At 40.6% G+C, this 21738-nt stretch overlaps 1 protein-coding gene across 6 annotated transcripts in view; it reads right to left on the minus strand.

Annotated features, from left to right (window-relative positions):
• Positions 1-21738, minus strand: part of RAB3IP (RAB3A interacting protein) — a 53813-nt gene that overhangs the window by 18926 nt on the left and 13149 nt on the right. For 3 of the 6 annotated variants that reach the window (XM_081956967.1, XM_081956966.1, XM_081956968.1), the window contains 5 exons: positions 14461-14614; positions 12296-12571; positions 11905-12166; positions 1670-1765; positions 1092-1169 (listed from right to left, as the gene is read on the minus strand). In XM_081956967.1, the coding sequence (XP_081813093.1) occupies positions 1092-1169; positions 1670-1765; positions 11905-12166; positions 12296-12546 (687 nt within the window). In that variant the 5' untranslated portion in view covers positions 12547-12571; positions 14461-14614. Of the gene's footprint in view, positions 1-1091; positions 1170-1669; positions 1766-11904; positions 12167-12295; positions 12572-14294; positions 14420-14460; positions 14615-21738 lie in introns of those variants that run through there. The other 3 variants (XM_081956965.1, XM_081956964.1, XM_081956969.1) reach the window with 2 other exon arrangements.

The following is a 21738-nucleotide window of genomic DNA, read 5'->3' on the forward strand; positions in this document are numbered from 1 at the left end:
CTTTTGAATTTCTGTATACATGTTATATTTATGTATGACAGTAATCAAATTATGGAAAAATTCTTTTAGTAGGGGACACACATACATATAAATAAATATTTTCCTTGAAATTGATCAGATTACAGCATTGTTCTAGCTATTGTAATATAGCTGATATGTTAACAAAACATGTATCTGTAGAAAAGTATAAAGACTATGTTAAAGTGTTTGGATTATCAGATGTACATTTTTAAATGGGAGGAGTTTCAGGTAATGAGGATTTAATAGCTGCCAGCTGATGTGTAAGCTGTAAGCTGTAAACTGGATCTGATGCAAAGAGGATGATTCAGCAATGCAGGCATTGCCTCTTTAAGACTCTGGTACACACAAGTCATTTACCCTTTTAAGAGGTATCTATATATAGGTGGCCATTAGAAGGCGTTTCTCTCTCTTGTGGTGTATCTCATTTCTCTCCTTGTGTCCATAGCTGAGTGGTAAGGGATATCTACTGTATGTGTGTGTGAAAACTACTATTAATTGTCTAAAGGCTCTGTGTGCTATGTTTTGCTTCTGGTGTTTATCTCATAATAATAGTCACGCTGCCAAAACTCTGGCAGGGAACATAAAATATCTAATTAAAATAGAAAGAAAGGGGAACTATGAATGGAACAGTTAAGGGCTATGCTAGTTATTTTTTTTTGCCAGGAATTGCTTTAATTTCCTTATTTTTATCTTTTTATGTTAATTAAAAATGCGAGCCACTCACAGTGTTCAATTTGAACCACAAAAGCAGCATATAAATTGGGCAAATAAATAGATTGATTACACTGATTATTTCAGCAGTGAGTTAAATTTGAAAAGGTTCGCTAACTTTGAATACTGATTTAGCTCTTTATGCAAAATAATCATCCAAAAAATAAGAACCCTGTTCTCAAATGGTATGAGTACAGTTTCTCACCAATTTCTCTTTAGATTGTTTTGACATAGAATCAACTAAACTGATTTTTGAACTTTGTACATTTGAAATGCAGTTGGAAAATCACAAAAAGGAAGCATGCAGAGAGAGAAAGAGAAATTTTGTAAATGCTATAATATCAAGAATTAGAACTCACTTTTCCTTGTGCTTCTTTCAACTGTTTTTCTGCTGTGGCCTGCTTTATATTAGCTTCTCTCACCATCTTATGAGCTTCCTATTGAAAACAAAGCTTATGTGGTATAATTACTTCACACAGATCTACACTATAGATGTAAAATAGGACCCAATATATTCAATTTTAAAATTCCCTTTTATTTTACTTTTATAAGAAGCTTTAGACAGAAATAAGATCTTTTTGGTGATTGCAACTGTGGTGACACAACTTCTGAAAATGTTATAGTTCACTCTTCAGACCTTTTACCCATGCCTTAAAATTACTGAAGTATAGCACAGTAATTGGAAAAATGAATCCAAGCCAATTTAAACAGTCACTGAGACTTGATCGCCATTGAGAAGCTAACTGAAAATATCATTCTAAAATCAAAAACATAAATTTGAATATCATCTAACCTATGGAGAGATTTTCTTCATTTTGAATATGCAACGTTCAGAAGCACAAACAATTTCCCAAATTTGTTATTTTAGGAGGAAAAGGTTTCAGGAAATTAGCCATATCATTCTTAGAGTATACTATACCAAAGTCTTTTAACAAACCTCAAACAGGCTAGCAGTGAGTTCTTCCAGTTCCTGGCCAAGTTGATCACGTACTTTGGAAAGCCTCTCACATTCCTCATCTTTTAGTTTGAGCTCCTATGTGGGAAAAATGTTATTCTGACAGTCATATATGACAGCTTTAACTTGCAAACTCAAAAAGAATATGGAAGTTAGGTTCATGTTATGTGCAACTAGATAGCCATGTGCATTTCATTCAGGGATCTGGCTTTTTTATAACTAATCAAAATGCATAGAATCCATTTTTAATATAAAATATCAGAAAGACAACAGGAGATGAAAGCTCTACCTTCACTTCTTTTGGGCTAATATTACGTGGGAGAATGGCAATTGGTCTTACCTGAACTGCTATTTTCGGGGCTCGGACAGGAGGCTCCAGTGGATGGGTATTGACACGCCCATTTGGCCACGAGACTGGGATGAAGCTGAAGATACGCCTCTGTGCTCCACCCTTTCTTCTCCAGTTCATCGAAATGAGCTCCCCCCCAGACCTGAAAACAAGGCACAAAGGAGAACTCCCACCACCCCAGCTATCCTACTACCTAGGGCGGGAACTGGAGCCTCCTGTCCGAGCTTTTATAGCCTCCTCATCTAAGTATTTAAGGTTCTATGTATTTATGTATTTATTCTCATGTATTCTGTGTGTTTTAATTTGACTGTACACCGCCCCGAGTCCCTTTTGGGAGAGGGGGCGGTCTAGAAATTTAAAATAAAGTAAAGTAAAGTAAAGTAAAGAGCCCTGAAAATAGCAGTTCAGGTAAGACCAACTGCCATTTTCCGGAGCGAGAGACAGGAGGCTCCAGTGGATGGGACCTACCAAAGCTAAGTCCCATGGGCGGGGAACTCATGCTCTGCAATAACCTGCTGTAGCACCCTGCGCCCAAACACCTCATCAGCCGATGCGAACGCATCCAACCTGTAATGTCGGATAAATGGCGATGGGGATGCCCACGTAGCGGCTCTGCAAATGTCGTTTATCGGGGCCTGGGAGGCCCAAGCCGCCAAGGTGGCAGCGCTCCTTGTCGAGTGTGCCGTGATGCCAACCAGCACCGGCAACCTTTGGGATTCGTATGCTAGGGAGATGGCTAAACGGATCCACCGGCTAATGGTGGAAGGTGTTACCCTCTTACCCAGAGACAAAGGTTGGAAGAATAGGAAGAGTGCCTCTGACCTCTGGAAGGAGGCCATCCGCTTCAAGTAAATACGCAGGGCCCATTGGACACCCAACCGGTGCCACTGCTCTTCCTGTTCCCTAGCCGGATTAGGGCAGAAATCGGGGAGAACAAGTTCCTGGGAACGGTGAAATATGGAATTCACCTTAGGAAGGCAGGCTGGGTCTAACCTCAACACGCCCCTGTTGTGGAACACGCACAAGTCCTCTCTGGAGGAAAGTGCTCGTAGTTCTGACACCCTTCTAGCCGACGTGATAGCAACTAAGAATACCACCTTAAGGGTTAGGTGCTTCAAGCTAACTGTTCTCCTCAAAGGGCTCCTCCATGAGAGCCGTAGCATGGTGGGAAGATTCCACGTGGGGAGTCTATGCACCACTGGGGGGTGCAGGTTGGAGACCCCCCGAAGGAACCTCTTCACAACAGGTAGTTGGTTGAGAGGGACCAGGCCCTCGCCTGGGAGGATCGTAGCAAGGGCAGCTAGTTGCCTGCGCACAGTACCCCGGGCGAGACCCTTGTCTAGGCCGTCCTGGATGAATTCCAGGACTTGGGGGACTGAGGCCCTGGTGGGCTCAACCCGTTTTGCCTGACACCAGAAACGAAGGCAACCCATGTAGAGTCATAGATCCTTGAGGTGGAATTTCTGCGAGAGGCCTCTATGGTTCTAATCACCCGCAGAGAAAATTGAGCTCCTTTTAGGCGCTCCCGCTCAATCTCCACACGGCTAGTTGAAGCCAGTATGGTTCCGGGTGCATTACCTTCCCTTGGCGCAGCTCTATTTCCCCCTCCGGAATCCGCCATGGAGGCTGGTCTGGCAGGATTTTGAGGTCCGCGAACCAGGGTCTCCTCGGCCAGTGAGGAGCCACCAGGATTAGCTCTGCCTGCTTCCTGATTAGCTTCTGAACTCCCCCGGGAAGGAGGGGGAGGGGAGGAAAGGCATACAGTAGCCCCCTTGGCCACCTTGTGCGAAGGGCGTCGACCCCTTCCGTTCCCTGAACTGGGAACCTAGAGAAGAACCGCGGAAGCTGAGTGTTGGCCGGAGTGGCGAAGACGTCCACTACTGGCCGTCCGAACATCTGGCAGATGTTCTGGAACAGCTCCTGGGACAGGCTCCACTCTCCATTGTCCACTGTCTCTCGACTGAGCCAGTCGGCCTGATAGTTGTCGATCCCCGTGAAGTGCTCAGTCCGGATCAACCACAGGTGTCTGTTTGCCCAGCTGCCCAGCAACATCGCTTTGGTGTGCAGTGCCCTGGAACGTGACCAGGACGTGATGACCCTCGACAGCAGTCCGGAAATGTCAAAGCGCCAGATGGATCGCCCGGAGCTCCAGCCAGTTGATGTTGTGTCGGAGCTCCTGCCAGGACCACCGGCGCTATGCCAACTGGGACCCCAGGGTCACCCCCCAGCCGAACAGGCTGGTGTCCGTGGTGAGAACGAGGCACTCCTGGTCCCTGAACTCGCACCCCTTGAGCAAGGCTGGGGACAGCCACTACTTGAGGGACAGCCACTACCTGAGGAGTGGCCTCGACCTTGGCCAGCGAGCTGCTGGTGTTGGCACCACTGCAGAGTCCTAGTGAACCATGCCAAACGGTACTACCTCGATGCAGGATATGAGTTTCCCCAACAAGCTGGATAGAAGGGCTATGGGAACATAATGGTCCCTACGGACCTGCTTAAACATCTTAACCAAACTGGCCCTGTGGTCCGGGGAGAGAAAAACCTTCCCTGCACGGGAGTCTATAACCATCCCTAAATGGAGACTTCTAGTTGACGGGGTGAGGGAACTCTTTTCAAAGTTGATGGAGAACCCAAGCCTCTGAAAGGTGTCCATGACCTGCCAAAGGTGCGTCCTCGCCTGACCCGGGGATGCCACCTGGACAAGGACATCATCCAGGTAGCAATGCAGCCTAATGGGGAAACCCCTTAGGTAGGCTGCCACCACCGCCAGTACCTTGGTAAATGACCTAGGTGCAGACAGATAACCCAAAGGGTAGGGGCCTGTATTGGTAGTGGCGACATAGATAAGAGAACTGTAGGAACCACCTGTGTAGTGGGATAATGGCAATATGGAGATAAGCCTCCGTGAGGTCTATAGATGCCATGTAATCCCCCTCCCGTATGCCTGCTAGAATGGATTTAAGCGAGGCCATCTTGAACTTGTGGTACGTTGGTTCAAGAGCTTCAAGTCAAGAATAGCTCTCCAACCCCCCGAGGCTTTTGGCACGAGGAACAGGTTTGAATAGAACCCTTGGCCCTTCTGGTCCGAGGGAACCGGTTCTATCGCAGCAATGTCAAGCAGATGCTTAATGGTTTGACGCATCCACCTGCGCTTGTCTAGGTTTTGTGCCGGGGGAAATGTGCAAAAGTGGTTAGGGGGGATGGAGAGGAACTCTAGCCGAAGCCCGTATGAGACCATGCTGATTACCCAGGCGTCAGAGGAAATCCTCACCCAGACCTCGGAGAAGAGAGCCAGGCAACCACCAATGGGTGGGATCGGTTTCAACCTATTTGCCCCGGCGGTAGGGGCGCCCACCTCCCCCCCGAAAGGGCCACTTACTCTGAGACTGGAAACAGGATCTGTCCCTACTGAAGTTGCAGTCAGATGTCCTCTCTGACCTGGGAAAAGAGTACCTGCTCTGCTGAGCTTCCTGTTCCGTGGGACGGTACGAGGGCTTGCGGTAAAATGGGGTTGCTCCACCTTCTTTGCTGAGGTGGATAACTTTTTTCTTGTTTTTGTTCTCCTTGAGGAGCGGTTGCGGGGCTGCCCCAAAGAGGGAGCTCCCCGTGTAGTTGGCCGACGCCAGCTGCCATTTGGACTTGCTGTCCGCCTACCACCCCGAGCCAGAGTAGGCGACAGGAGGCCACGGATGACACCATAGCCCTGGAGGCAAACTTCCATCGTGTTTGTGTGGCATCAGCTGAAAACTGCGCCACTGCCACTAACTTATTTAAATTCTGATGCAGTCACACATCCTCTGGGGGAATGCGTTCCTGGATCTTCTCCATCCACAGGATAGCGTGTGATTGAAGAATGAGGCTGATGCTGCTGCCTTGATGGCCCAGGCCGCTGACTGGAATGTCTTGGCCACCAGAGATGCAGGAGACGCCAGGGCCAACACAGGTGGGTCCACGGCAGGTAGCTGTAATGCTTGGGAGAAATCTGGCTCAATATTATAAAAATGTCTGTTGTTATGCCAGGGTTTGGAAAGGCAGTGGGCTCTTCCCATTGTTTCTTCACGACTTCCAGGAAGAGATGAGGGGCAGGAATCTCCTCCTTCACCACCTTGGGCTCAGAAAAAGCTGGGCCCCGAGGCTTTTTTGCTGCAGGCCCATCTGAAGCGCCCTCTTTAGCTCCCTCCCTAGCTCCATCTATCCCCCCCTCTTCTATCTGTGCAGTAGCATGCGCTTTGCGCAGAAGAAACCGGAATAAATTTGGGGGGAATAGTCCAGTAAATGCCGGAGGCTCTGGCTTGTCATCCTCCTCATCCTCAGACAGGTCAGGATCTCTGTGGGGTCTGTCCCCTGCTACTGAGCCTTCACTAATCAGGGAAGGAAGGCAGAGCGGCTCACGGGATTGGATGGAGGCCGAGCCTGGGATGAGCTGGCCCTAGGATTCCCACCTTGATCTGGAGCTAAGGACCGAGCAGTCTGCTACTGCAATCCATGCGCAATTTCGGAGGCAATTGCTCTTTCGATGAGATTTTGCAGCCCCCTTGGCAGATTATCTACATCCAGAGAATCCCAGCCAGAGTTCTCTGGCGCCTGAGCTACCCCATCTTGGGGAGCTAGTGTGGACCTGGGTAGGACCTGATGCTCCCTAGGATACATGTAGGTGCAGGAATCTTCCAAGTCCATGTCCTGGTCTGCAAGGGAAAGGAGGAGGAGGAGACTTTTCCCCAAAAAATCTCCCTGGGGAATCTGGGGAACCTGGAGGTGTCCAGGCTGGAACTCCTGGAGAAGGTCTTTGAGAGGGCCCTAGGCCTCCTCAGTCCGTCCCTCTGGGTGGCACGAGAGGGGCGGGGGTTGGTAGTCTTTAGGGCCCTGACAGAAGCAGTGGGTCCCAGGGAAGCAGTGGGTCCCAGGGGAGCATGGGGGTGAAGGATGCCTCCTCCGCCATCTTGGCCACGTGGGGGAATAAGAAAAATAAGGAAAAAAACTACTCACCCTCCTTGCGCAGCCTCCTGGTTCTCCCTCTCTTCCACTGCAAAAATTACAAGGGAAATTATTTTCATTGAATGCTGCTTTCTCCCCTTCTGGGCAGCCCCTGCCTCAACACCGAGAGCGGTGTGTCTGGGGGCTGTTGCCGAGGCTTGCCTCGGCCCGGGTAGCTTTGCGCTCTCTCCTCTGCTCCACGGCACGCTCACAGTTGAAAAAACCTTCTCGTTCTTCTGTGCTCCGTACTCACCGCGGCTCGAATCCAGCTGCCGAAGCCGTTAAAAGGTTGGTTGGGGCAATGGGGGGGGCTCTGGGCTGGGAATCCCTAGCCTCTAGCCTCCCGATCGCAAAATATGCCAGGGATCAGCACCACGTGTTTGGCTAAGCCGGAAATGGCCACCGCGACCGCAGCACTCTCTCCGATCCCTAGGATACAAGGTAACACTCCCTGGTGGTTAGGAAGGAAAACCACATAGAGCTACTTACAGGCTAGAGCAGAGAGCTGGTTTCAGAGGCAAGGAGGTTCCAGTAGAGATAGAAATCGCAGGAGAAGTTTAAAATATGACTCGTTATTTGGCTGGAATGAGATGAACTGGGGAAGAAAGGATGGAGCACAGAGGTGTCTTCAGCTTCATCCCAGTCTCGTGGCCAAATGGGCATGTCAATACCCATCCACTGGAGCCTCCTGTCCCTCGCTCCAGAAAATTTAAGAAGTAGACTTCTGACTTAAGGAGGTCCTATTACTTCAGAAAGACCTATTAACTATGTCTTTCTGAAGTTATATTAACATATATGTTAAAATCTGAAACCAAAATAAAGCAATAAAAGAACAAGACCAAATCATGTTACGTTAAATTGCTCATATCCTTCAAAATAAGAAATTTAATTTCCCTCACTTTTAAAATATTCTTGTATGGATCAAATAAACCTTTAATGAAATTTTATGATGAATTAATTTCATTTTTAAATCATAAGCAATGTATTTTTTTTACCACCTGAACCACTGATTTTCCAAAACTGAAAATTCCAATTCTTCCTTCCAGAAATCAATGCATAACTAATACTTTAATTTCATCTTTTATAGCTTATAAAATTAAATGGTAGGTTTTCATGCAAGGAAAGCGTTTCTTAAATAAGTTAATATTGTAGACACTCAGAGACTGCTAACTATCTGGGCTATACTATTCAGTTAGGAGATGTACATTCAGCAAGCGTATATTGAAGGAAACTAAAATTCAAAAAGTAAAATCACCATTAAAAATCAACTGGTTTAAAGTATTGATCCCTTTTTAGTCCAAGTATTCCAATGAAATATTTTCCTGCTATTTTCAGACTTCAATTATACTACGGTATGTCAAGTTGTTTTGTGATTCGTCTTGCACAGTATCACAGGAGCAGCAAGTTCCAGAAATTTAGAGAGGCCTTTCCCCAAATTATATTGAGATTCTAAGGACTGAACTGTGATACTGATTAAAAAATATCTACTGAATAACAACCCTTTCCACAGCCAGAAAATTCAAGAAATCTCAAAAGAGCAATGATAGTTACAGTGGCTGAGCAAAAAATGGAAAAATGAAAACACAAGGAACCCAGGGATATGAAGATATAACATGACCTCAATAAGATCCTTGGTCCATATTATGTGGCAGCTAACATAGTGTCCATAAGTTGAAGTGCAATTGTTGCATTCCTTTTTCTGAACCGGTGAGACAATTAAATCTGTGCAACTTGCACATATCTACACACAAACTACATTTAACAAAATCATATATCTTCTATATTTGTAGCCGAATCTGAATACAAAAACTGGTTAACTAAAAAAAATATTTCAATTTAGGCCTCAAAGTATTAATCCTCTACACTTTAACAAGTGTTAAAGATAATGTATAACACTAGGGGGCAGTAAATATTAAGAAACCTAGATCAGGGCAATGGCTGCAAGATCCCAGAATGGAAAGGATCTCTCCCTGTGTAGGTAAACATCAAGCTTCTGGAATCAGTACTAGAGCATACAACTGCTCAGCATTTCTGTTATCAGTCTCTAAAGAGATATAAAAATGCACAATATACAATATGCAAAACAAATTCAAATTTTAAAAAATGCTTAGTTATTCGACAGCGGAAGTATCACCTTCACCAGACTGTGGATATTTATCTACAGACAGATTTTTTCATTGTTTCCCACTATTACACCCAAAATTTTAAGATGTGCTAAAACCCCTGCTCAGCTTCAGATATAGCAATTTTCTATAGTTGACCCCATGTTTTAAATTTCCATGAAATGTTATTTGCTTTTTGTCTGTTGTAGGGAATTCTGCAAATGTAACCCACATTTACTTCACATTTGACAAACTACCCCATGACATATTAATAAGCAAACTAGTTAAAATATAGGTTGGGTGATGGGGAAATTAAGTAGAAACAGAGCTAGCTCAGAAATAAAGATTGAATATGAACCAGCAATGTGAGGTGGATGCTAACAAGACAAATACAATTTTAGGCTGCACCAACACAAGTTTAATTTTAAAGGACAGGTACTAATTAGTCCACTCTATTCTGCTTTAAGCACTAGGTCCAGTTCTCGGCACCACACTTTGAGAAGAGTAGCAATCAGGGACTATATTGTGAGATACAATGGTGCTCTTAAAATATATAAAATGATTTAATACAGAAGACAGTTAGGACCTCTTTTTTAATTCTATAAGGCACAACATAGAATAATGGATTTGAATTAAAGAAGGTAGATTCCATCCGAATACTAAAATGCTTACATAATACAGGCAAGTAACACAAAAATGTACAATACTTACAGCTGTTTTATCAGATTGACCAATTTTGCTAATTGTTGGTGTTTTATTATTGGCATTTTATGAAAAATATACATTTTTCTTTTTCAATAGTAATTTTATTAAAATTTACAAGTACAAAGATAAGGCTAATACAAATGAAAAATGTAACACTAAAATGTAATTAAAAAATTAAAAAGTACAGAAAAGGAAAAAATTCATATTCAAGAAAAAAGATATATAAAGAAATAACTTCTCCCTTCATCATAACAAGTACAAACAACTTCAGTAGCTTATCCTCTTCTCTAATGCTGCAACATAAGCACTCTTCATGCCATGTGGCATCTTTTATTCATCAAGATTGTAGTCATATAATCCTAGCCAACAAAGGTCCATTAAGAGTTACCAGAAATAACAATAAACTAGCTATATAGTCCTGCCTTTATTTAACATAGTACCTTATCACATTCCCTAAAAATACCGTGTTTCCCCAAAAATAAGAGAGGGTCTTATTTTCATTGACCCCCTGAAATAAGCACTTGGCCTTATTTTCTGGGACGCCTTATTATTTTTGAGGTGCAGGAGGCAGCAAGGGTGGTCACCTCATGGCTGCTGGAGTGTTGCAATATTTTCAGAGAGGGCTTATTTTCGGGGGAGGGTTTACTTTAGTGCATGCGCACAAAAGCCCGATTGGGCTTATTATCAGGGGAAGTCTTATTTTCGGGGAAACAGGGTACAAAAAAAGGATTTCTTCTTCCTCTATCTTAAGTCTTATTTATAAATAAATTTTGGAGCTTAATCATTCAATCCTGATCAGCAAAAATTCATTAAGAGTTACCAGAAACATATACATTTTAACCTTGATCAGATAACCCCATTTTATGTTCCTTAATTTTACTTTTAACAATCTTAATCTTTATTCCTTTTGAACAGATTCCTTGATTTTTTTCAATTTTTCCTTTATCTCCTCCAACATCTTTTTTCTAAATACAAACTAAGAACGGTATACAAGGTACTTTTCTGGTTTGTTATTTCTGTATATCTTTTAAGTATTAAGACACCAGGTGGTTTCTTTTATCTATATTCATTGTAAAATCTTTATGTGTATCATTATTATAATCTTCCATTTTTAAATCCACATTCAAATCAGCCTCAGTCTTGTTAATAAGTCTTAAAAATAACTTTTGAGTGTATTATTCCCAAATATCCTTAAATTCAAATTATTCAGAATAATTTGGACCTTTAATTATAATCTTTTAATTCTTTCTGGTTCCCTCTAGTGTTTAACCTTCAAGGTCCCATTTTATGTATTATTCTGATCATCACTTTCCTACAAGAATATTTCTTATATTTAATTTCAAAAGATTCATTTTTCCCCTAAGCTACATTTTCTCACAGGAGAGATTCCTATAATTAATTTCAAAATCTTATTTCAAATTCTGCTCCCTTAGCCCACCTGTGACATTCAAAAATCAATGTTGTAATCATTCTTTTTCTTATTCCAAAATAGTTTTTAAAAACCCTTAAATTTTCATAAAGTTTATTTCACTAAGGACTGAAGAAAACTTACCTGATATACTGCAACTTGCCAATTTGCAGACTCTTAATATCCAAAAAGCAATTAATAAGCGACAAGTGTCCTTCTGAAGGCTCAAAGCCATAGCTTAGGCAAAGATTTCCTCAGCTCTCAGAGGAAGACCATTGTATCACACACTCTTTGTGGGGAGTTACTGTATGTCTTCATGTCTGGAGTGCTTGTGGGCAATCCTGATTCCTCTCCTTGTCTGGAGAGGAATAAGGAGAAGCCTGCTCTTTTGCTGACCTCTCAGTCCACCAGTTGACAGGGTCAATAGCAGCGTCATCTTCAATTCATCATAGCTTCCCCAGACAACCATAATATAACACTGTTTTTCAATAAACAGTGAAATGACTTAGAAGCTATCTAAAGGGCAGTGTAACATTTTATTGGTACATAATGAAAGTTAGGGGAGAGGGGCAGAAAAGTTAGAAAATAAAGACAAAGAATTGCCAGGATTTGGCATGTTTTATCTCAAAACCAATATTTTGCCCTTACACAGAAATAGCATTATATATATTATTCTTACCCTTTGAGCTTTAGCAAGTTCCTCTTTCAGTCTTTCATAGCCTTTCTCTCTAACTTCCAATACCGATGGACTTCGCAGATGAGACAGGCTATCTGTACTTAGCCCAAAAACATCATCTCTTCCTTCAGAAAAGTCTGTTACTGTTGCACCCTGCAAAAATTCTCTCTCTGCGCTACAGTTGTCCTTCCTGGAATGATCATGTTTGGACAACCCGCCATAGCTTCCTGAGGTAGAACACGGTACAGTTTCTGTGACATTGATGCTGTAAGGAAAGAGTGTATTTTTAAAAAGTAATACATTATGCATGGATTATCTGCATTCACAGATAGCACAAAGTGATTAATTACACAACCTGTGTAATAATCAATAGAAGTTTTTTTTTATAACCAACCTGATACCTGGTGTTTCTGCACAATTTAGGTGCCTGGCAGATGAGTAGACAGGTTGTGTAGGAAGATCAGTCACATTCAGAGCACTTGGTTGAATAGGTAAGGAGCACACAGCTGAAGGATGAAGCCGGTAAGTAATGGTAGGTGAGGTAAGTTCTTCAGAAGCTTTAGATTCGTGCACTTCTAAAAGATCTGGAGTAGTGGGGGAAGCTAGATTCACTTCATGAAAACCTTCTAAGGTATCATTTGCCATGATAAAAAAATCATCATATGAAGATCTAAAATAAAAAATAAAAAAAAACCAGAATTATTGGATTGTTACCAATCCCCAAATTACATACAAATAGATGGTGAATGTATCAGCTTATTCAGAAATGCATATTAAACATTCTATATTGGCAACTTTAAGACAGCAATGTACATATATACATACATACATGCATATTTGGATCCTAAAATTATGTCTCCATATATAGAATAAAGGTTATTTTATGAGATTTTTCCTTCTATTTGCCAGGTTGTATTCTAAATCATTGCCAAACATCTCAATATTTGAGAGTGAGGAAGGCATGGGGGACTTATTTGTTCATAAAAATAAATTCAAATTCAAACCACACATACTTTATCCCAATTAAAGTAGGGACCAAAAGCCCTTATTTCACAACTCATACCTCTTAAATAAGATCAGTAATGGTTATCCTTTATTTTACACACTTCCCTAAATTCTGTAGTGCTATTTCCCATATTCATACTGGCATTTCAATGTATTTATAAAGGCATCAAAAAGTTCAGATCAATTTATTGATACTTAAGTGAGACACTCACTTAAGAGATTTCAGTTATCTATTTTACACACTGAATTGCTTTAGTAGTGAGATAGGTGGCATATAAATTTAATAAATACTATTAAGTATGAAACGGTTCATTGACTTATATTACCTTCAATAATTTAAGATTAATGAGAGATTACTTAAAATTATATTTTGTTTTGTTTTCTAGGCACTGTGTACCTAAAACGACCCTCCGAGCAAACTGGAAGTCACTTCCGGATTGCTCGGAGGGACGTTTTAAGCGTTCCAAAGGCTTCAGGGACAGTCCGGAGGCTTCCCTGACGCATTTGGAGCGCTCAAAATGACCCTCCAAGCAAACCGGAAGTCACTTCCGGATTGCTCGAGGGTCGTTTTAAGCGTTCCGAAGGCTTCAGGGAAGCCGCCGGAGGGCCTCCGGGAGGGCGGGGGAGGCTCTTTTCGCCCTCCCCAGACTCCTATAAAGCCTCTGGAGCCCAGGGAGGGCGAAAAATGGCTTTAAAAGGGGGTGAAATCAACTGGCCAGCGCGCACATGCGCGCTGGCCAGCTGACAGGGCAGCGCCTCGTGTGCCCTGACAAATGGCTCCACGTGCCACCTGTGGCACGTGTGCCATAGGTTCGCCATCACTGTACTAGGGCATAGGATGTTTGAACTAAAGATGATGCTGACCCTCGGAATTATACTTTTTAAGTATTCTTTTTTTAGAAAAATGCAAAATAGGATAAAAACTCTAGAGGTTGCCAAGGAAGGTACTTGTGAGCACAATGGTGACATACTTGCTTTCCATGACTAGTAGTACAGTATATGTCAACTATGGAATAGAAATAACTATAAGGACAGTCAGATCCCCACTTGTTCCTAAATCTGATGTTCACAATTTCACATTTTTCTACAATTCTTCAGTCCCACTCAATAATAATTACAATCCTTCTAACAGCAGGAGTAAGTGACTGGACAATTTATTTTAATAAAGTTATTTAAAAAGAGTACAGATTTATAACGGGATTAGGTAACACAGTGCTTATGGACATCTCCCTTGATACCTATAAGATTCACTGGATTTTTGCTTTTTTAGAGACTTGTGTAATTAAAAAAAGAGTAGCTGGGATTATATTTATTTATGAGAATGCCTCTGAACCATGAATAGATCTGATAGGCAAAATAGTATTGAAAATGATGCAAAGTCATCTCACCACAGTGCCTTTGGGTAAAAAGGCAGAACACATAAAAAGCTTTTTGGAACAGGAAACTCTCAAACACGGCATGTAGGAATCAGCTCTCATTCCAAAAAGTTTCTCAACCCTAATTTGAGAACTAGACGAGCTGAAGCCAGATAAAAGGTAGAAAATGGGACCATACAGCAATCATTGTTATATAGGGTGTTATTTCAGAAGCCAGTTGCTAAATCCCAGGCTCTGTGAAGAATCACCAATCCTCTTCCTTGTTAAGGTAAGTCCTTGGAAGATTCAGAGATAGGGAGAATTGTTTGCTCAAAGTATCAAGATGAACAGATCTGTAAAAAGACAGAAGGACAATTATGTTAAGATTATGTTTTAAATCAAGCCCAAGATGACCATTGCTGAAACACACATGAGATATAATTTTTCTATTCATGGAGATGTCTCAATTTTTTTTGTTTCACACATATTCCAGATTCCTGTAGAGAATTTATATGGGAATCAATGTGTATTATTAGATGAACCTGATGAAGCAAATAGCTGATATTTACTTCAGCTATTATAAAAATAACGGCAATAGTCAATATAGTACTTATTTCTATGGTACACTTAATATTGCATAAACATTTGCAGTTGAAAAAACATATTTGTGGTTACAGAAGAAACAAGTAGTTTAAAAAAACATGATCTCTTGGAGAAGGAGGAGCCAATGTTGCGATGATACAACATACGGTCTCGACACTCCGATACTGCCGTTGACACTTTTGCCACTGGACTTTACTTTACTTTACTTTACTTTATTTCGATTTATAAACCGCTCCCTCTCCCCGAAGGGACTCGGGGCGGTGTACAGTCAGAGTTAAAACATCATATACATATATATACATAGAGGAGGCGATATACAAACTGTACAGTAATAATAAAATTAGAAACCACATTACAATATACCCCAAAATATACCCCAAAATTAAAAAATAACTGCCAGGAGGATAAGGAATAGGACTATAAATGGGCCAGACCAGCTAATTGGAACAGGTGGGTCTTGAGTTTCTTGCGGAAGGAGCGGAGATCCGTGGTGGTTCTAATATCAGGGGGGAGGTCATTCCAGAGGGTTGGGCCCATCACAGAGAAGGCCCTACTCCTGGGTGCCGCCCGCTGGCATTGCTTAGTGGACGGCACCCGGAGGAGTCCCTCCCTATGAGAGCGAATTGGTCGTAGGGATGTATGGGGTAGGATGCGATCCCGCGGGTAACTAGGTCCTGTGCCATGGAGCGCTTTAAAGATGGTAATCAACACCTTGAAACGCACCCGAAAAACCACAGGTAGCCAGTGCAGCTCGCGCAGGAGAGGTGTTATGTGGGAGTATCTAGTACTCCCCATGATAGCCCGTGCGGCCGCATTCTGGACCAGCTGCAGTCTTCGGGTGCATCTCAAGGGGAGCCCCATGTAGAGAGCGTTGCAGTAGTCCAGACGGGACATCACCAGCGCATGAGTGACTGTGCGCAGGGCGTCCCGGTCCAATAGGGGGCGCAATTGGTGCACCAGGCGGACCTGGTGGAACGCCCCCCAAATGGTGGACGGTCCATTTGGACCTAAACCGTCCCGTAGAGACTGTGATCAGGAAGACGAAGACTGGCTGGTCTCAGGGACACCGCAAAGTCCCTGATTGACCCAAGGGAAGTTCTTCAAGCCAGCGGTAAACAGGCAGCCCCAGGCTGATGAAGTCGGGATGGCTCCAGAAGGGAGGAAGTGAAAAGAGAAAGTGAGTCCATCTGGTGAAGTATTTTTTTTTTCTATTTTGGGAAAGACTGGCCAAAGAAACTTTTTTAAAAAGCCAAATTAGATCCTTAAGCAAAAGAATTAAGTGGCGAAATTATACTGGATTGCTTTGGAAAGCTTTTTTTTCTTTGTAACTATACTTTGTGGATTGAAGTGCTCGCAACGTTTCTCGTTTCTCCTCTTACAGTGAACAGATTATTTTTTTTCTTCTGCTTTTTGTTACTTTATTTTTTTAACTTCTGGACTAAAACCTTACTTTTTATTTTAACAATTCTTCCTATTACTTGTTTTTAAATTTCATTAAAGAACTTTGTTTCCTATAAGCCAGAGATAAATATTAGAAAGTGAAAAGTAGCAACACTGCCACTCGGAGGTCAGAGGCTGGAGTTTTTGAAACAACGTATCTCTTCTTTTTTCCTCTTTGATCTTACTGACTTTGTAACTGAAGAGTTCACAATTTGTTTACAGAAACTGATAAAGAGCCAAGGGCACGAATTGTTTTTGCAGGTGCTTTTGAGAACTATTTTGGGAGGGGGGAGAAAGGGGAAAAAAACAGAACCCTTCTCTTTTGAAGAGCACAAAAGAACTTGTGCTTAAATCAATCTAAAAAGAGGCCTGGAAGGCTACAGTGGCAGTGGCAACTAGTTTTTTTTTTCCTTCTTCTTTTTTGGAAACATGGATCAATATTCAGATGAGGAAACCTTAAAATTCCAAAATATCTTGGCTGGAATTCAAAATCTATTGGAAGGATATAAGAGAATTGAGAAGAAATTGGAAAAACTAGTGTTCCTCACAGCAAAAGATGAAGGGTTTGAAGCCCCAAAAATTAAAGGGGAGAATGAAGACATAGAAGATAAAGACAAGACAACAGATGAATTTATTAATGGAGCAAATGTGGGTGAAAGTGGAACAAAGGGAATATGGAAAAGGGAATTTGACGAACTGGAGCTCTACCCCAGATTCCAAGATACAGAAGAAGAAAAAAGGGTAATGATGATGGATTTAAGAAGAGAATTTTTTTCAGAAGCACGATTGACAACCAAAGACAAGCTAACTTTAATAACAATTGGAGGGCAACGAGATTACCTGAGAGATCCTTCAAGTAACAAAGTGCGGAGAGAAGTCTATAAAACCTTTATAAAGGAGATAAAAAGAAGAGATAAGACTGTTTTGTTACTGGAAAGACACAGGTTGACAATGAAAGTTGATAATAAAAAAATAGTTAATTTTGGTTGAGCAATAAGTAGGAATTTAGTAATTCTTAGATTGTTTTAGATTGTTATTAAATGTTTATTCGTCAACAAATAATTAACTATAATAACAATAATGAAATGATAATGGATACAGCTTAATGATTATATATATTGCGACCCGGGAAAAAGACCTATAAATTTTATTAACAAACTTTTATTTCGGACTTGTCATAAAGGTGTAATGCTTTTGGGGTTTGATGAGAGGAGGTGGGATATAAATAGTAAATGATTTTTACTATTTTACTACTATGATGATAGTAAATGATTTTTAGCCAATTATAATAACAAGGAAATGTCAATGGATATTGTTTAATAATATATACATGCTCTGGTATTGGTAAAAGCAACTTGGATACAAACTCTAAACAGCGAGTTGGGGGGGAAAAGTGGGGGGGAAGAAGGTTTAGAAATTTTATTAATTGACTTTTACTTAGAATATGCCATAAAAGTGTAATGTTATTGGAGGATTTTTGAAATAGCTAATGAATGCCATTATGTGGTTGTGTCTTTAAGTATGAATAATTTGAGGTAAAAGCATGTTCAAATAATTGTAGTCAAATAAGAATTGTGGTACGTTGATAGTAAGTTATATAAAGATTTTTGATTTAAAGTGTATAATCTAATATGAACTATAAGTAATGACTGTGGAAGAAATGCACAAAAGTTATCTGTAACCAATCGACAAGCTTTCTATAAGATGTAACAAAGGATGATTCTTTTTTTGTGTTTTTGTTTAATTAAAGTAAAAAAACAACAACCATGATCTCTCAAAATGTTTGCAACACAATGTGATATGGATAAGAGTACAGAATAAGGGCTCGAGCGCTGGAAACAAAGATCCCAGATTCATTAAACAGTCCCTTCTGCCTTGAGGCACTAGTTCTCCACAGATGTCTTGGTCTAAAATCCTTAAAGGGAAAGGAAGACATCAATATTAATATTACCCATAATTTCATAGACGGGTCTCCAACTGTAAGATCACTGGAAACACTGAAATAACAGTTCAAATAGTTCCATGCCACAAATTGTATTCAATTGTGACAGATATTTCCAAATATTTCAAAAACCTAACTGAATTGTAGAGATTGTTTTTTAAAAGATTACTGCAGGACTACTTCTATTTTAAAACATGACCCATTTTGCATACAGCATTTCAGTAATCTTATCTTAAATTAGTACCTAGCAACTATACTCAAAGCTTAAAGATCAAAGGAAAGTAATTGTCAGATAATTTTATTTATTAGATTTCATAGTTTGTAATGCCAGAACTCCTCCCCTCACCTTTAAAATACCAGACAGACTATATAATAAAAGTACCCTTTTCTTGCAAAAATGCATATGTATACACACCCTATACCCAGTAACTCAGAAGCCTAGTATAAGCAGTATGCAAGTGATGCCCAGACAAATATTCAAAGTTCCCATTTGTCCTACTAAGGACAAAAAGAATTTCCATTAATCCTTCTGCAATGAAAATACACCTTTCTTATAAACCAATAGACAAAATTTAATGTATCTGCTTCTCCTAACTCAAGACTCCCTTTTCTTGGAAGATTTACTCAGAATAGATTACTATCAGAAGACAGAGCTTTCATTATGATTCACTCTGCAATAGAATTTAAGATTCCTTGAACTTTTTTCCCATAGCAGTCTCTTGTTAATGTTCCCCCTTTTTTCTCATGGAAATGCTATGGTCAAGGTCTCCAGTGGTAGGTTGCTAATTTTGTTACTACTGGTTTGGGCACGTTCTCGCGTGACACTTCTGCGCATGCACAGAAGCCTCCGGGCAGGTGGGCAGAGCCCCCCACCGCCGCTACTACCGGTTCGCCCAATCCGGGCCAAACCAGCAGCAACCCACCTGATGGTCCCCATTACAAAAATATACACTGCCACTCTATTTATTTCAACTATTCTGTCATTTGTCATGTGCACAAATAATACTGTTAACATAAATAATACTATTAACATTTAGTTTCCTTTTTCGTATAAACATCAAATCCTGAAAGCACACAAACAAAAATAAATAAATAAAAGCTAGTGAGCTACAAAATCTTAAATGTGTGCATTTTTTTCTATCAAAATCATGTGAAGCATGTGGCAAGCCTGCACTGTGAGATAATCCTGGGTTAAACTTGTTCAATGCTCTTTCCATTTGATCTTGTTCTCAGAAGTCAAGGTGATGATAAATTCCTTAGAGAAAACATCACCCTTTTGAGCTGTGCTATTTTTAATGCAAAAAGCAAATCAGAAATGTAAGTGAAAATGCTGCATCTCTTCCTAGGTCAGTGGACCTTCCCAATGCCGCGACCCTTTAATACAGTTCCACATGTGGTGACCCCCAACCATAAAATTGGTGTCTCGGTTCCTAAGACCATCGAAAATATGTGTTTTCCGATGGTCATAGGCAACCCCTGTGAAAGGGTCGTACGACCCCCAAGGGGGTCCCGACCCACAGGTTGAGAACCACTGCCCTAGGTGCTATGAGATACAGGTAATCCTCGATTTATAGCAGTTCATTTAGTGCCTGTTCAAAGTTACAATGGCACTGAAAAAAGTAACTTATAACCAGTTTTCACACTTATGACCATTGCAGCATTCCCATGGTCATGTGATCAAAATTTGGATGCTTGGCAACTGACTCATATTTATGACAGTTGCAGTATCCTGTGGTCATTTGATCACTTTTTGTGACCTTCTGACAAGTAAAGTCAATGGGAAAGCCAAGCTCACTTAACAACCTTGTTACTAATTTAACAACTGCAGTGATTCACTTAAAAACTGACAAGAAAGGTTGTAAAATGGGGCATTAACAAATATCTCACTTAGCAATAGAAATTTTGGGCTCAATTCGTATAAGTCGAGGACCACCTGTTCAAAATAGTCCATAAAAACAGTCCAACATCCCCTAACTTTTAATATTTGGGATTAACCATAGCACTCATTCTCTGACGATTAATATAGCCTTTTTCTGGCTAAAATTCTACTAGCACTCAAATTCACTATTAGACTAAATATTATGTTTAAATGCCATGAGTACGAAGAACCAATTTTGTGTTCATTCTGCTGATTGGAGAGCAAAAATAAACAAACCAAATCAGTCCACTAAAAGAAGCTATGAATACAAAAAGCTTTGGATTAATCTCTTATAATCTCCAGTTAAGAAGCATTAAAAAGGCACTATGGGTATTATACCTGCCAAGCACTATTGTTCAGTAATAAGTAATTCAAGGACAATCATGCAGAATTAAACAAAGACTCTATTTCAGAAAACAATCACCATTTAACTCTTTTTCAGAATATGACAGCAGGAAATAGATTTACATACTTGAATATTTCTCCAAAAAAGATCAGGACGGAATTTATATAGATACTTATGAATAAAACACTTTTGTAATGAAAGAGCAGGCAAACACATGCCCCCTCAACTTTAAATTAAACAAATTATGTAAATTATATTATTATTATATTTATAAAATATAATTAAAAATGTCTGTGATCTAAATTATATGTAAAAATATACCTTAAAGAGATAGAAGAGAGATGCCTTTAGATTTTTTATATCTAAAAATTATAATGACAAATCTACAATCACAATTTTTCCCTACAGTGCATACATTTCAGTATTTATATCTTGATAATGTCTATTCCAGAATCGTATGTGGTTTTTTGTTTGTTTCCTAGCTGCCTACTTTCCACTGCAGAATGCAATATCCTCCAGAAAAGTCTCAACTACAGCTTAAACCAGGGGTGTCCAAACTTGGGAACTTTAAGACTTGTGGACTTCAACTCCCAGAATTCCCCAGCCAGCATGGCTGGCTGGGGAATTCTGGGAGTTGAAGTCCACAAGTCTTAAAGTTCCCAAGTTTGGACACCCCTGGCTTAAACCAATGATTCTCAACCTTGGCAACTTTAAGATTTGTTCAACTTCCAGACTTCCTCAGCTAGTCATTTCATTTGATGTCATAGCATTCTATGTCATATAGCCAGAACTAGCAAAAAAAGGAAAAGCATAGCAGCAGTATTACAGTACTGCTCATCCAACTTGACCAAATATACTAAGTTTGTAATTCCCAGAATCATGGACCTCATGAACTTCTACCTCATTACCTATATTCAGTTTGATGAATAAATAAACTAAAACATGAATTCATGGGATTATCATTCTGAGGACTCATAGCAATAACTGTGGTGTTATGTCTAGATATCACCCCCATACATACAGCCAAAAGATGATTCTGCTATGTAAACACCTTTGTTACAGTAAAAAACATGAAACAATCTTCGAAGGGATAACATTCACGAAGAAAAAAATGAAACTTTCTAACCTTCTGGAAAATCCTTACCCACAGAGAAAATGATGGTCAATTAGAAATGCAAGTCGGTAATAAAAAAAAACCACACCAAGTACTACATTATCAAAGTAACAA

Source organism: Natrix helvetica (genome assembly GCF_964273705.1).
Source record: "Natrix helvetica genome assembly, chromosome: 6".
Classification (NCBI taxonomy): domain Eukaryota; kingdom Metazoa; phylum Chordata; class Lepidosauria; order Squamata; family Natricidae; genus Natrix; species Natrix helvetica.